Source organism: Bombus huntii, unplaced genomic scaffold, assembly GCF_024542735.1.
Source record: "Bombus huntii isolate Logan2020A unplaced genomic scaffold, iyBomHunt1.1 ctg00000085.1, whole genome shotgun sequence".
Classification (NCBI taxonomy): Eukaryota; Metazoa; Arthropoda; class Insecta; order Hymenoptera; family Apidae; genus Bombus; species Bombus huntii.
The window spans coordinates 158472-170622 of NW_026099340.1; the positions used below are offsets into that span (position 1 = coordinate 158472).

General features: G+C 41.3%; 3 protein-coding genes across 3 annotated transcripts in view; 2 read left to right on the plus strand and 1 right to left on the minus strand.

Annotated features, from left to right (window-relative positions):
- The window catches only part of LOC126876600 (uncharacterized), a 177374-nt gene that overhangs the window by 138293 nt on the left and 26930 nt on the right, over positions 1-12151 (minus strand). The gene's annotated exons all lie outside the window — the stretch shown is intronic.
- LOC126876601 (matrix metalloproteinase-2-like) lies at positions 6531-7082 on the plus strand. The gene has a single exon (XM_050639514.1). It carries the CDS (start codon positions 6531-6533, stop codon positions 7080-7082), a length of 552 nt encoding a protein of 183 aa, XP_050495471.1.
- On the plus strand, positions 10674-12065 carry LOC126876602 (uncharacterized). Its single transcript, XM_050639515.1, has one exon. It carries the CDS (start codon positions 10674-10676, stop codon positions 12063-12065), a length of 1392 nt encoding a protein of 463 aa, XP_050495472.1.

The window sequence follows — 12151 nt, forward strand, 5'->3', positions numbered from 1 at the left end:
TTACCCTATTTTTTTAGACCTCCAGGTTCTTATTATATATTCTCCTGAATAAAGTTCCAACCATCCGTTTATTTCATTTTTCTTACTAAGTAACGCAGGATTGATTTCCTATAAATACAATTTATCCAGCTCCGATAAATAGATCGTAACGTTTTTTATGATGACTAAGAATAAAAGAATATTTAAGTAAAGAAGTAGAAGTAGGAGTCTGAATAAGAATGATGCAGTTGTCACGTAATAAATGACGAGGTAACATATATATATATATGTCGGGTTTACATTACAATTAGGGTTAGGGGCGTGAAACGAATCTTCGTTTGGGTTACACGTTGTCGTTATGCAATAGAGAAAACATTGACTAGTACAAATACGATTATTATAGAACCGGACAAGTAACCGTGGTAGTTAGGTACTCGAGAAACTAATGACAATGATCCTAGGTTCAATAACGAATCCGCGGACAACGGGACGGTAGATGAACGTACTCACAAAATCTAAGTCGGATGCGTAATATTCACTGGTCGTAAGGGGTTACTCTTTTCGTCGATGAGATCGCGAGCGAGAATGACTTTCCCGTCCCGGTCATGACACAGAGGAAAACTATTTTGGGGTGTGTCTAAGGACACGAGATCATCGGATTCGTCGAGAAAAGCCTTCGTTCAGAAAGTAAGGGAAATTGGCGTTGCTGCTAATTGGTCAATCTCCATATCGGTGGTTAGAAAAAGATGCTAGCCGTCCTCGAGGGAAAGTTGCTAGTGGGAGATGCCGCTCGTTGAAAAATAGGTCTCCCCTATTTTCCCGTAGTTGGGACAAAGACTGTTTGTCTGTTTGAAGGACTTTAGTTGGCTAAATCTTAAGATTTATAACAGGCCCTCGGGCTAGCTGAACATGTACTGCGGAGACGCATCGACATCTGGCAATCATCTTACTCGAAGAATAGGGTCTGCGTGTAGCGAGCTACGGGACAGAGACCGTTGGAATGTTTACTGTCGCGTGCCGCCACGAATATTTCTTTTAAGGAGAGCTATAGAATTACTCCATACCTTTGTTAGACAAAGCGTTCATCCCGTGGCCACGGCTACGTTCGGCGACTGGCTGTCGCCTCGAGCCCAAGCTCATTATCACAACTCTCGAACAATTACAATCGGATTGAATAACTACAATTGTTCAATTACAGCTATAGTAGACTCTAGGTTACAATGTTGCGGGATTATCCAAAATTCCAAAGGCTCCGGTGTATATATATGTCAGAGATGAAAGAACATCGGGGCCTTCTCTTTGGAACTTCGGGAAAATTCCTTAACACCGTAATCTGGATTCTATCATAGGCGTAATTAAATAATTGTCCTTATTCGATCTGATTATATTGTTCGAGATCTGTGATAATGAGCTTGGGCTCGAGGCGACAGCCAGTCGCCGGACGTAGCCGCGGTCACGGGATGAACGCTTTGTCTAACAAAGGTATGGAGTAATTCTATAGCCCTCCTTAAAAGAAGTATTTGTGACGGCACACGACAGTAAACATTCCAACGGTCTCTGTCCCGTAGCTCGCCTTACACGGAGAGCCTATTCTCCGAGTAAGATGATTGCCAGATGTCGATGCGTCTCCGCAGTACATGTTCAACTAGCCTGAGGGCCCGTTATAAATCTTAAGTCCTTCAAACAGACAAACAGTCTTTGTCCCAACTACGGGAAAATAGGGGAGACCTATTTTTCAACGAGCGGCATCTCCCACTAGCAACTTTCCCTCGAGGACGGCTAGCATCTTTTTCTAACCACCGATATGGAGATTGACCAATTAGCAGCAACGCCAATTTCCCTTACTTTCTGAACGAAGGCTTTTCTCGACGAATCCGATGATCTCGTGTCCTTAGACACACCCCAAAATAGTTTTCCTCTGTGTCATGACCGGGACGGGAAAGTCATTCTCGCTCGCGATCTCATCGACGAAAAGAGTAACGTCTTTACAATCAGTAATTATTCAGACTTAGATTTCGTGAGAACGTTCATCTATCATCCCGTTGACCACGAATTCGTTATCGAACCTGAGATCATTGTCACTAGTGCCGCAAGCGCTTAATCGCCGTGTTTGATTGTCGAACCTGTGTTACCCATACTTGTGTTAATAAACCGTACTGTTACTATACCGCAACGATGGCTAATTTCAATGAAGAATCATCTAACGCTCCCAACCCCATCGTCAACGTTTCTCCGACATATAATATATAAATACTTTATTCACAAGGCGAAGTTACACTTCAATAGCAAAATACAGACTGACTTACTGACTAAAGGACTGGGATCTTTACCTCCTCACTATGATTCACATATCTCACGAGTGGGAATCCGGCTACTGTCTATTCTCACCGCTATCGCATGACCAGGTGTTATATGCATATCTTGAGGTCGGCGGATTCCTGGCTCCTGGGTGACGTTACACAGTCATTCCGAGATTTAAATGAACTCGTAGCCATTAGTTTGATAAGAATATGTCAAAAGACCCGTCAAATATTAAGATGAAAATCGAAGAAAATACATACGCATAGTAGAATTATAAATAAATAGTTTACAGAATGTCTATAAATAAGACCGGAATTGGAAAAGCAGTGTTGAAAAAAATCAAAGTTTCGTGGGCGTTTTCCGTGAAGCAATTGGTTTCAAATTTTTATATGAGTATATAATTATCGAAAGTGGACTAAAAAACAAATTTTAGCGAAAAGGTATTTTATACAAGATATCTCTCTTGTAATGGATATATAAAATATTTCTATTGTATTTGAGTAAAAAAGACAAGAAACAAAGTATTCATAGTAAAAAGAAATAATTAATGATAATAAAAGAAACTTATATATACTATGTACTCAAATGGTACATTCTGGAATTAGCAAAACAAATTCATTATTATATACTTCATTCAAATATAATTTATTAAAACTGCGAGTGTGGTCAAAGTAGCTAATTCGTTCATAGACATTTTGTACATTTATTACAATGCAGTTTTGAGGATTTGAGTGATTTTATGCAAAATTCATACTAGGATGAAGGCTTCTCTTCCATCTTTCATTATGTATTTTGTCATATACCCTTTGATTTCTTTGATACAATTTTTATAGCGTAGCCATGGGTAGTTTATCAAATATAAAAGTTGGACAAACTAGTGTTGGAGGAAATGCTACTAAAGTAAAAACGAACATCGATAGCAAGAATAAGAAAGAATCGACGCGTGCCGTCATTATTATAAATGAGATTTACACTGGCTGGCAGACGATCGAATATTTCAGTAGGCAAACCAATATATATCGTCGTTGTTGTGCGCGAGTCAGGGCGCATGCAAATAACAGAGATTGGCCAGTACGTGGCAAATATTTGTTTTGACTTCTCATCGGGGACGAGCTAAAAGATCGTCTCCTGAAGGATATACACGTCATTTTCCACGAGAATTCGCACCAGTTTTAATATCGTCCTGTATTTACACGACATTACTTGCAATATACGCACCGAGGGAGATGCGGCCTCGAGCGTTTTACAATGGGGATGCACGTTTTACAATTGTACTGGCTGGAAGCTGCGTATAGTAAGAACTAGGGAACAGTTTACGCCTTACGCTTTACGCTGCCAGACTACCGATACCATGTTTCAATGATGCCGTGCTGGAAATTTCACGCGCAATATTATCGCGTTTTTCTCGAAATAATAAATGCGGCGTTTTAAGCCAACGTTACCCAAGGCTACATTGAGTTTTTAGGCTATTCTCATTCGCCGAGAAATGGCAGGATAGCTTTGCTGCTTGTTTACTGTAGACAACGGAAAGGGGTGCAAATTTTGCATGTAAATATCTAGCCAATGGAAAAAATATAGTCGACTTACAACTGCTTCGGAAACTCAACAAATAAAATGTCCCGTGAATTTCTCGAAATGAATTTGCTTAAGGACATTTTATATCTTTCTTTCCTTCAACCGACGCTGAAAACGTGTATGATAAGTAAGTTTTGTGACTAGGAGACACTTGATTTTTCATTTATGAACATATTGATTCTTAATACTTTTGTTGCTACTAACGCAATCACATCGCGTTTCATTGATTGTTTTAATTGTGCTGCTAACATGAGCATTGCTTTATTTTTATCGAATAGTCGTTGCTGCCATATCTTAACACTTAAAAGGAAGATATCGTACTGCAACAATAAGTACACATGGTATTGTAATTGGTTTTTTATGAGTTTACCTAAATTATTTTACTACAATAATTAATAACAAATCTGAAAATAATAAAGATATTTCTATAAAAAAGATAGAAAAATTATTATTGGTCTTGAGGAAAGAGAATATAAAATATCGACAACGCCGAAAATGATAAACATATAAAATCACAATCCTCAGTCGCTTCAAAGATACAGTGCTCGGTAATAAGTGTCTTTGAAGCTTATAATGTTAATTAAATCCAGAAAACAATGTTCTAATTCTAACAAACGAATCTCCCGTAACCCTTTCTTGTATCGAATTCATTTTCGGTAATCTTTTCCTTCCGGCAATCTCCATCGATATATTATGTCGATCCAACGTAATTAGCGCAAATTCTTTTGCAAACAGGTGTCTCATTTTCTACAAGTTGGTGTGTTATTCCACTTACGATTAGATACAACACGTCCGGGTACAAAGCTTCTTCGTTCTGTCATTTTCGTCCTTTTTTTTCGACTTATCTATCGTTTACAAAATGAACTAGCAGCTTTATACAACGTCTTTTCCTCCCTTTCATCTACTTCCCTCTCCCACCGATCTTCGAACTTCTAATCTCACTCCAACGCGTAGCAACCGAGGAAAAACGGGATGGAAAGGTATAAGGCGCCTTATTTTCTTACTAGTAGCTGTTCAACCAAAAAACTTATTACAAAATGCGCGTTATATGCCTACATGATAAGATGAAAGCGATATACTGATATCGCAGACAATCGATCAAAACTTTACATGCTTCGTCGATCGAAACGTTCTAGGAAACATATGAACTTAGAATTTCGTGTCAATATCATACAATACTAGCTCAAAACCAGTATTATACTTTCCCAATATTTACCTACATACAAGAGAAAAGCAGCATTACTTGTAATATTTGAAAAATGCTATCTTCTTACAAGGTTCTTATGATGAATGAGATGATTATGTTTATTTCTACACAAATCATTACTACCGATGGTAAAAGTTGAGTCCGAAAAATTAACCTTGATATGTAACCTACCTACGTGCGTTCAGAACGCGTATGGTTATAGAGGAGACTAGATCAGCCTACGTCATCACTTTGCTTTAATAACCTAGTAAAAATGCTATTTAGGGTACTCACCTTCAACGACCTTAACCTTCTTATATTTTGTCAACCACCCCTTCTAGGATGACGCTTCGAAATTTTAGCCTTCGCTCATTATTTGTTAAGAAGTTATTAACAAAATAATTTTTATAAGTAGAACATGTCTTTTCGACACTGAGTACACGTTTAACCCCTTAACTTACAGCATCGTGTGAGAGACGTGGTACATAAGGACGAGGGACAAAAACACAATATTAGTAGCGACGATGAAATCAAGGGAGGAAAAAATAAGGGTAATGAAGGAGAAAAGCAAACTGAAAAAGGGGATATACATAGATGACGATCTGACGAGAAAAGAAAGAGAGGTACAGCAGCAAATAAGAAGGATAGCCAGAGGAAGAAGGGAAAAGGGTGAATATGTAAGGATCGGATATAAGAAGCTAAAGATAGAAAATAGATGGTACAGGTGGAACGAAAATGAGGAGAGGCTGGAGGAGGAAAGAAAGAGAGAGGGAGAAAAGTGAATAAAGAGGAAAAAGCTAAGAGAACACCTAAAGAGAAATAGACAAAACTCTAGAATAGTGAACATCTCTCCGATCAGTGTAAACCTGTGCTGTGAAATAAAGACAATAGTTGTGTTACGACTCAGCTATTTTATTTCATCAACCAACCCTTAAGTTTACGTGACACGCTCGTCGATATATTGCATATGTTCCTTCGGGCAGATAAGACGATCTACCTGCGACGATCTACCTGTAGGACCGCGAGCGACGGTTAGAAATACAGTCTGTGGTAAGCCTCGTGGCGTAACATATAGACTATCCAAAAAGTTCGACTGGAAGTCTAGGGCAGGATTAAGAGTAAGAAAAAAAAGAAGAGCAAAGGAGGGAATAATAACGGGTATAAATAAGGAACTGAGAGAGATCGAATACAAAGAAATAAGTAATAATATAGTGGAAAGAAAAATAGAATACAATGATAAGACGTATAGGATAATGGTAGTTTATAATCAAGAGACAAAAGGGACATGGAAAGAAATAGAGGAAAGAGTAGACGGAAGAGAAGAGGAAGTGATGATCATCGGCGGAGACTGGAATGTAAGAACGAGGAGGGAGGGCCGATAAACGAGGAACTAGGGAAAGAAAAAAACAGACGATCAAATGACAAGACAATAAACAGGGAAGGAAGAATTCTGTTAAAGTAGCTAGAGGAAAGAGGCTGGCGATAATCAATGGAAGAGATAAGGAAGGGGCGGGGAGTGGACATACATTGGGGAGAGAGGAAACTCTGTGATAGATTACATGATTGTCAACCAGGAGGCGACAGAAGAGATAATTGGCATGAAAGTAGGAAAAAGGACAGAGTCAGACCACATGCCGTTAGAGATAGAAATAGGGGGCCGGAACTACAGGCAAAGGAGGAAAAAGAAGAAGAAGAGAAGGAGAAAAGAGAATGGACAAACGAAAGTAGGGAAAAATACCTGGATAAATGCAGAGACTGGACATGCAATGGAAGAACAGTGGAGGAAATGTGGACAGAAATCAAAAAAAAGATAAACGAAGCAGTGCCAAAGAAGCAAGTGAAGATACAGAAATGGGGCATGGGGGAGAAAGCGTGGTACGACAGGGAGTGGAAAGAAAGGAAAAGAGAGATGAGAAGGAAGATGACGAGGTTTAGGAAAGGAAAATGCCGCAGAGAAGTGCTTATAGAGGAAAACAGGCATTCAGACAGTGGTGTAAGGAAAGAAAGGAAAGACACGAAGAAGAAGAAATGGAGAAGATAAAGATGATCAAAACAGAACAAGAAGCGTGGAAATACATTAACAGATACAGAAGAAATAGGAAAGGCATAGATGAGGATATAAGCGAAGAAGAGTGGAAAAATCATTTCATGGAAATTTTGGAAGGGACAGAGCACAAAGAGAGCCGAAAAACGGGGGGCATAGTGAGGAAGAGAAAACAACGGAGGAGAGAGAAGATAATATAAGGAAGGAAGAGGTGATTTACCAGCTAAGGAATTGGAAGGAAAAGAAGGCAACGGGGGAAGACGGGTTAGAAAATGAGGTGTGGGAGTACTCACCGAAGGAAGTGGGGGAGACGTTATGGGAGTTATTAAGGAAGATATGGAAAGGGGAGAGGCTACCAGAGGACTGGAAAAAAGGGGGACAAGAGAGTAGCGAAGAGCTACAGAGGGGTAACGCTGATGGATACTGCATACAAGATCTACGCAGGGACATTGGATGAACGTCTGAAAGTAGAGATTGAAGACAAATCGGAAGAGAGTCAATTTGGATTAAGAAAAGGAAGAGGAGTGACCGATGCGGTTTACGTGATAAACCACATCATAGACAAACAGCTAACCAAAGAAAAAGGAAAACTATATGCCTGCTTTGCGGACTTAAGAGCGGCGTTCGACAGGCTAAACAAAGAGAAACTGGGGGAGAATATGAGGAAAATGGGAATTAGCGAAAACCTAATCCGAAGGATTAGAGAAATATACGAAGAAACGAGGAATATAGTGAAAGTCAATAACCACAACACAAGAGAATTTTGGACTGTGAGGGGAGTCAGACAAGGATGTCCATTGAGCCTGACGTTATTCAACATCTACATGGCAGGACTAGAAGAAGAATTAAGGAAAGGACAAGCCGGGAGCATAGTGGTAGGAGAAAGAAAGGTATGGCCATTGATATACGCAAACGATATTGTGCTGGTGGCGGATAGAGAAGAAGAGCTAAAGGAGATGTTGAAGAGACTCAAAAAATTTTTGAAGGAAGCCGATTTGGAGCTGAGCACGGAAAAGACTAAAATAGTAGTCTTTGAAAAAAGAAGGAACAAAAGGAGGCAAAGAAAATGGAAGTGGGGAGAGCAAGAATTAGAAGAGGTGGACGAGATAAGATACCCAGGGTATATACTGCAGAAAAACGGAAGTGATGAGAAGCACATACAAGATAGGAAAAAGGGAGCAACAATTGCAATGAAGAAAACATGGAGCGTGGGAGAAAAAATATTCAAACAGGACTACAAAAGGAGAATGAAAATGTTTGGAGCACTGGTGGCGCTGTTTGGAGCAGAGGTATGGGGATGGAACATGGAAGAAAGACTGGACAGAGTTCAAAGGAGATATGTGAAATGGATACTAGGCTTAGATATGACAACACCAAACTATATACTGGTAGAGGAATGCAAATTAATAGAAATGAAAGAAAAAGCACTAAACAGAGCAGCAAGGTATGAAGGGAAAGCCTACGAAAATATGAATTAACAGTTTATAATAACCGAGACTTTTGTTTTCAGCAATTTTTTTAATTATAACAGAAATTCAGATACCGAATTCCGAATGACGCAGCAAACATCGCCTTTTTCCTCGTCTTTCTCTGAACAATCAAACCTTGCACACTATCCTTGCAACTTTATTATCCCTCACGTGTTTCTTATTTTGGCCTTTAAAACGAACTCTGGATGCACCAGCATTTGATGCGAAATTGAAACGTATACTCCAAGAGGATTTGCTGTTAGGCACACGTTTTAGATACACGCGCTGTATCAAAATACATGTAACATTAGAATAATGGAATATATTTTTTATATTAGTTTAAACAGGATAATATATAAACATGTTTAATTTCTTTTTCTTAATTTTCTTTCTGTTTCTCTTCTTCTTTGCCTTTTGATTTTAGTTTTTTATATGTTTGGTTTTTTAACCCATTATGATTTAAATACCAACAGCGCGTGCCGTAACCATCGGCAGGGTCGGTCAGACGTCGAGCCATTTCACGGTTTGGCTGAGCGCTGGAAGTTGTGCAAGGTACAACTAATTTTATGTTGCAAGATGTTTGATAAATAATTTTAAGATTTTTAAGGGTATCTTTTTAATATTTTTCAAGAAAATATATCTGCATGTCCGAATACGGCTAAGAAAAAAAAATGTTTGTCGCATGTACCCCGAAGGACATACACGAGTCTAATTCGTGTTTCTTAAGTTTGGCCCGAAGAACGTACCGCGAGTCTAGCTCGAAGTTGTAGATTAAGAAGTTAAATCATTATAACGAATCAGGACCAATTGAGATATGTATAATTTTCTGTGCTGGACTGGGTTAAATGCGTAGTAGAGATACTTGTATGTGGTGATCGCCTGGGAACTCTGTGTGGCGTTGGCGACGCGCGCTGGGTCCGTCAAGCAGTCCGGTAGGGGAACCGGACTGCCTGGCACGGCGGCCTCGGCGACGAGGCGCGGTGTGACATGGCCACACACCGCTCCATCAGCGAATGTATTGAGCGGGGCGGGGGGGGGGGGGGGGTCGCTCGCACCGGTTCCTGGGCCTCTCTCGATCGCAGCCGGGACGGTCATCGTGGGGGTTTTAGTCGGTTGGAGTCCGACACTACCACGCCGCTTTCCCCAGAGGCGGCCTGGCGTCAGTACGTATTTCCTCCACGTAAATATAAAGAAAAAAAGAGATACTTGTATGTGTGTGGAGGTATGTGTGTGCGTGGCATCTAGAAAACAGATAAATGTAAACTATTCAGTCGGTTAACAGTCGGTGTTACGCCATGCGGCTTGCCATAGATTATATTCTTAACTGTCGGTCGCGGCACTATAATGTCGCAGACGGATCGTCGCGGCTGCCCGGCAAAACAAACATTGTAGTGGCAAGCGCATGGTTCATTAAGCAGGGCGACCTCCAGAAACGTCGATTCGTGGCCGTTATTTTATCTGGCGTAAAAGAATGTGGCGTGATCCGAAGGTAGTGGGGGTCGCCTTCCAGAAAAAATCAGAACATTTCGAGAAGCCAAACAGTCAACACACATCGTATATCGCGCATTACGTAGTCACATTTTCTTTTTGTTGTTCCATTTATATCTTTCTAGTTAATAAGTTGTTGCAATAAACATTAATTTAGTTGTGTTAATTTTGTGAAATTTCATTAAACTACCCTTATTATCATAATCGAAATAAGGGAATCGATCAGTTCGTGGCGTCGATTGTTTAATCGTAACGAGAACTTACAACTCTCGTTGACGTGATATCTCGCAATCGCGTCTCTCCGCGAATGATCGAAACATTTTGGTCCTTCGAGCCGGATCACGTGCCAGTGAAGAGTGCACTTACCAGTGACCACACAGTGCCACGTGACTTTATCAAAACCAGCAGCGGAAGCAGGAGCATCCACTACAGCGAAACCAGTGACGTCAGGCGCGTCATCTTCGAAGAAGCACATCCCATTGGCAAGGGAACGCAACCACGCAGCCTTCCGTCGCAGCTGGACAACCATCAACGCAACGAATTTCACAACTTAACATACACGCGACCTCACGCCGCACGACAGTAAGGTAAGCTCGTTCCTTATTTCGATCATCTCCTATCCTCGGCAACGATGACGAGCGAAGACCAACTCATCTCCCTGCGTCGGAGACGAGGCTATTGTAGCGGCCGATTCACATATTTATCGAACCGACTGGACGAGTACGAGCAATCCGAGAGTCAGCAAAATTCCTTATTAAAGAATTACGAGAAACAACTGACCGAAGTTGCGAGTCAATTCGAAGCGATTCAACTCGAATTAGAAGTATTGGACGAGGAGGAACAAGCGCGCGGCTTCGAAATAAGGGATCAGTACGTCGCGGTAGACACAAGGCTACAAAATCTTCTGAGGAACGCGCAAACAGCTTCGCCGTCGACATCCATAAACCCTCCAACCTGTGCATCATCCGCAAGTTTAAATCCGATATCCATTAAATTACCAGATCTTCGGCTCCCTACTTTTGACGGAAGCTTAGAAAAATGGAACACGTTTTATGATACCTTTTCCTCCACAATCGATAAAAATCCTAGTCTCACTGACATACAGAAATTCCATTACCTGCAGTCCGCCCTACAAGGAGAAGCAGCCGATTGCTTAAACGCGTTACCCCTTAGTAATGTAAACTACAGTCAGGCTATAGCCGTTCTCAAGGAAAGTTTCGAATGTCCACGATACACAGCTTTCAGTCACTGCATGGCAATAATTGATTATCCAAGGATAACCAAGGAGTCTCCAACGGAATTAAGGCGCTTAGTCCACACATTTAAACAACACATATATGCATTGAACAAATTAGGAGAGTCCTACCCCGATACCAGTGCTATGCTCAACAGCCTCATCCTCTCGAAAATACCACTAAGTATCCAAAAGCAATGGGAAATGACGCTGCCCAATAACGAGGTACCTCCGTACATTCATTTATTAAACTTCCTAGAGAGATTAGCACGAAGCTCCAGACCGATCACCACGGTCAGACAAACAAGAGAATCACCGGAACAAACTACTCCGGTCCGTCAACGCGCATCACGAGGGCATGCACTTACGGCGACACAGGTTACTCCAACATGCTCCACCTGTCAAGGACCACACCCCATTTGGAGATGTGACACCTTCAAAACCAAATCCCTTCGCGAACGCATTCGGGAGGTCAAAAGAGCATCACTATGCCTCAACTGCCTCGGGAAAGGGCACACAACGAAGCATTGTTTCGCAGGATCATGTCGCATATGTGGAGAACGACATCATACAATGCTGCATAGGACAAAACGCCATTCAGGGTCTCGTTCCAGCACGTCCAGCCCGAAATCTTCCTCATCAACTAGCCGATCCACAACACCTTCTTTGCCACCCTACGTATCACCCACTCGCCGCAAAAAGCACGCAACAGACCACAGATCGGAAACACCACGAACAGCCGCGTCTCCAAGTCCACCGCCCAGTGACAGACGAACACACAACCAATGACGCCGACGATCGACGACTCCGTTGACGACCGAACATACCAGACCAATAGCATCCGAATTACTGTCCAATGATCTAGTCATCACAGC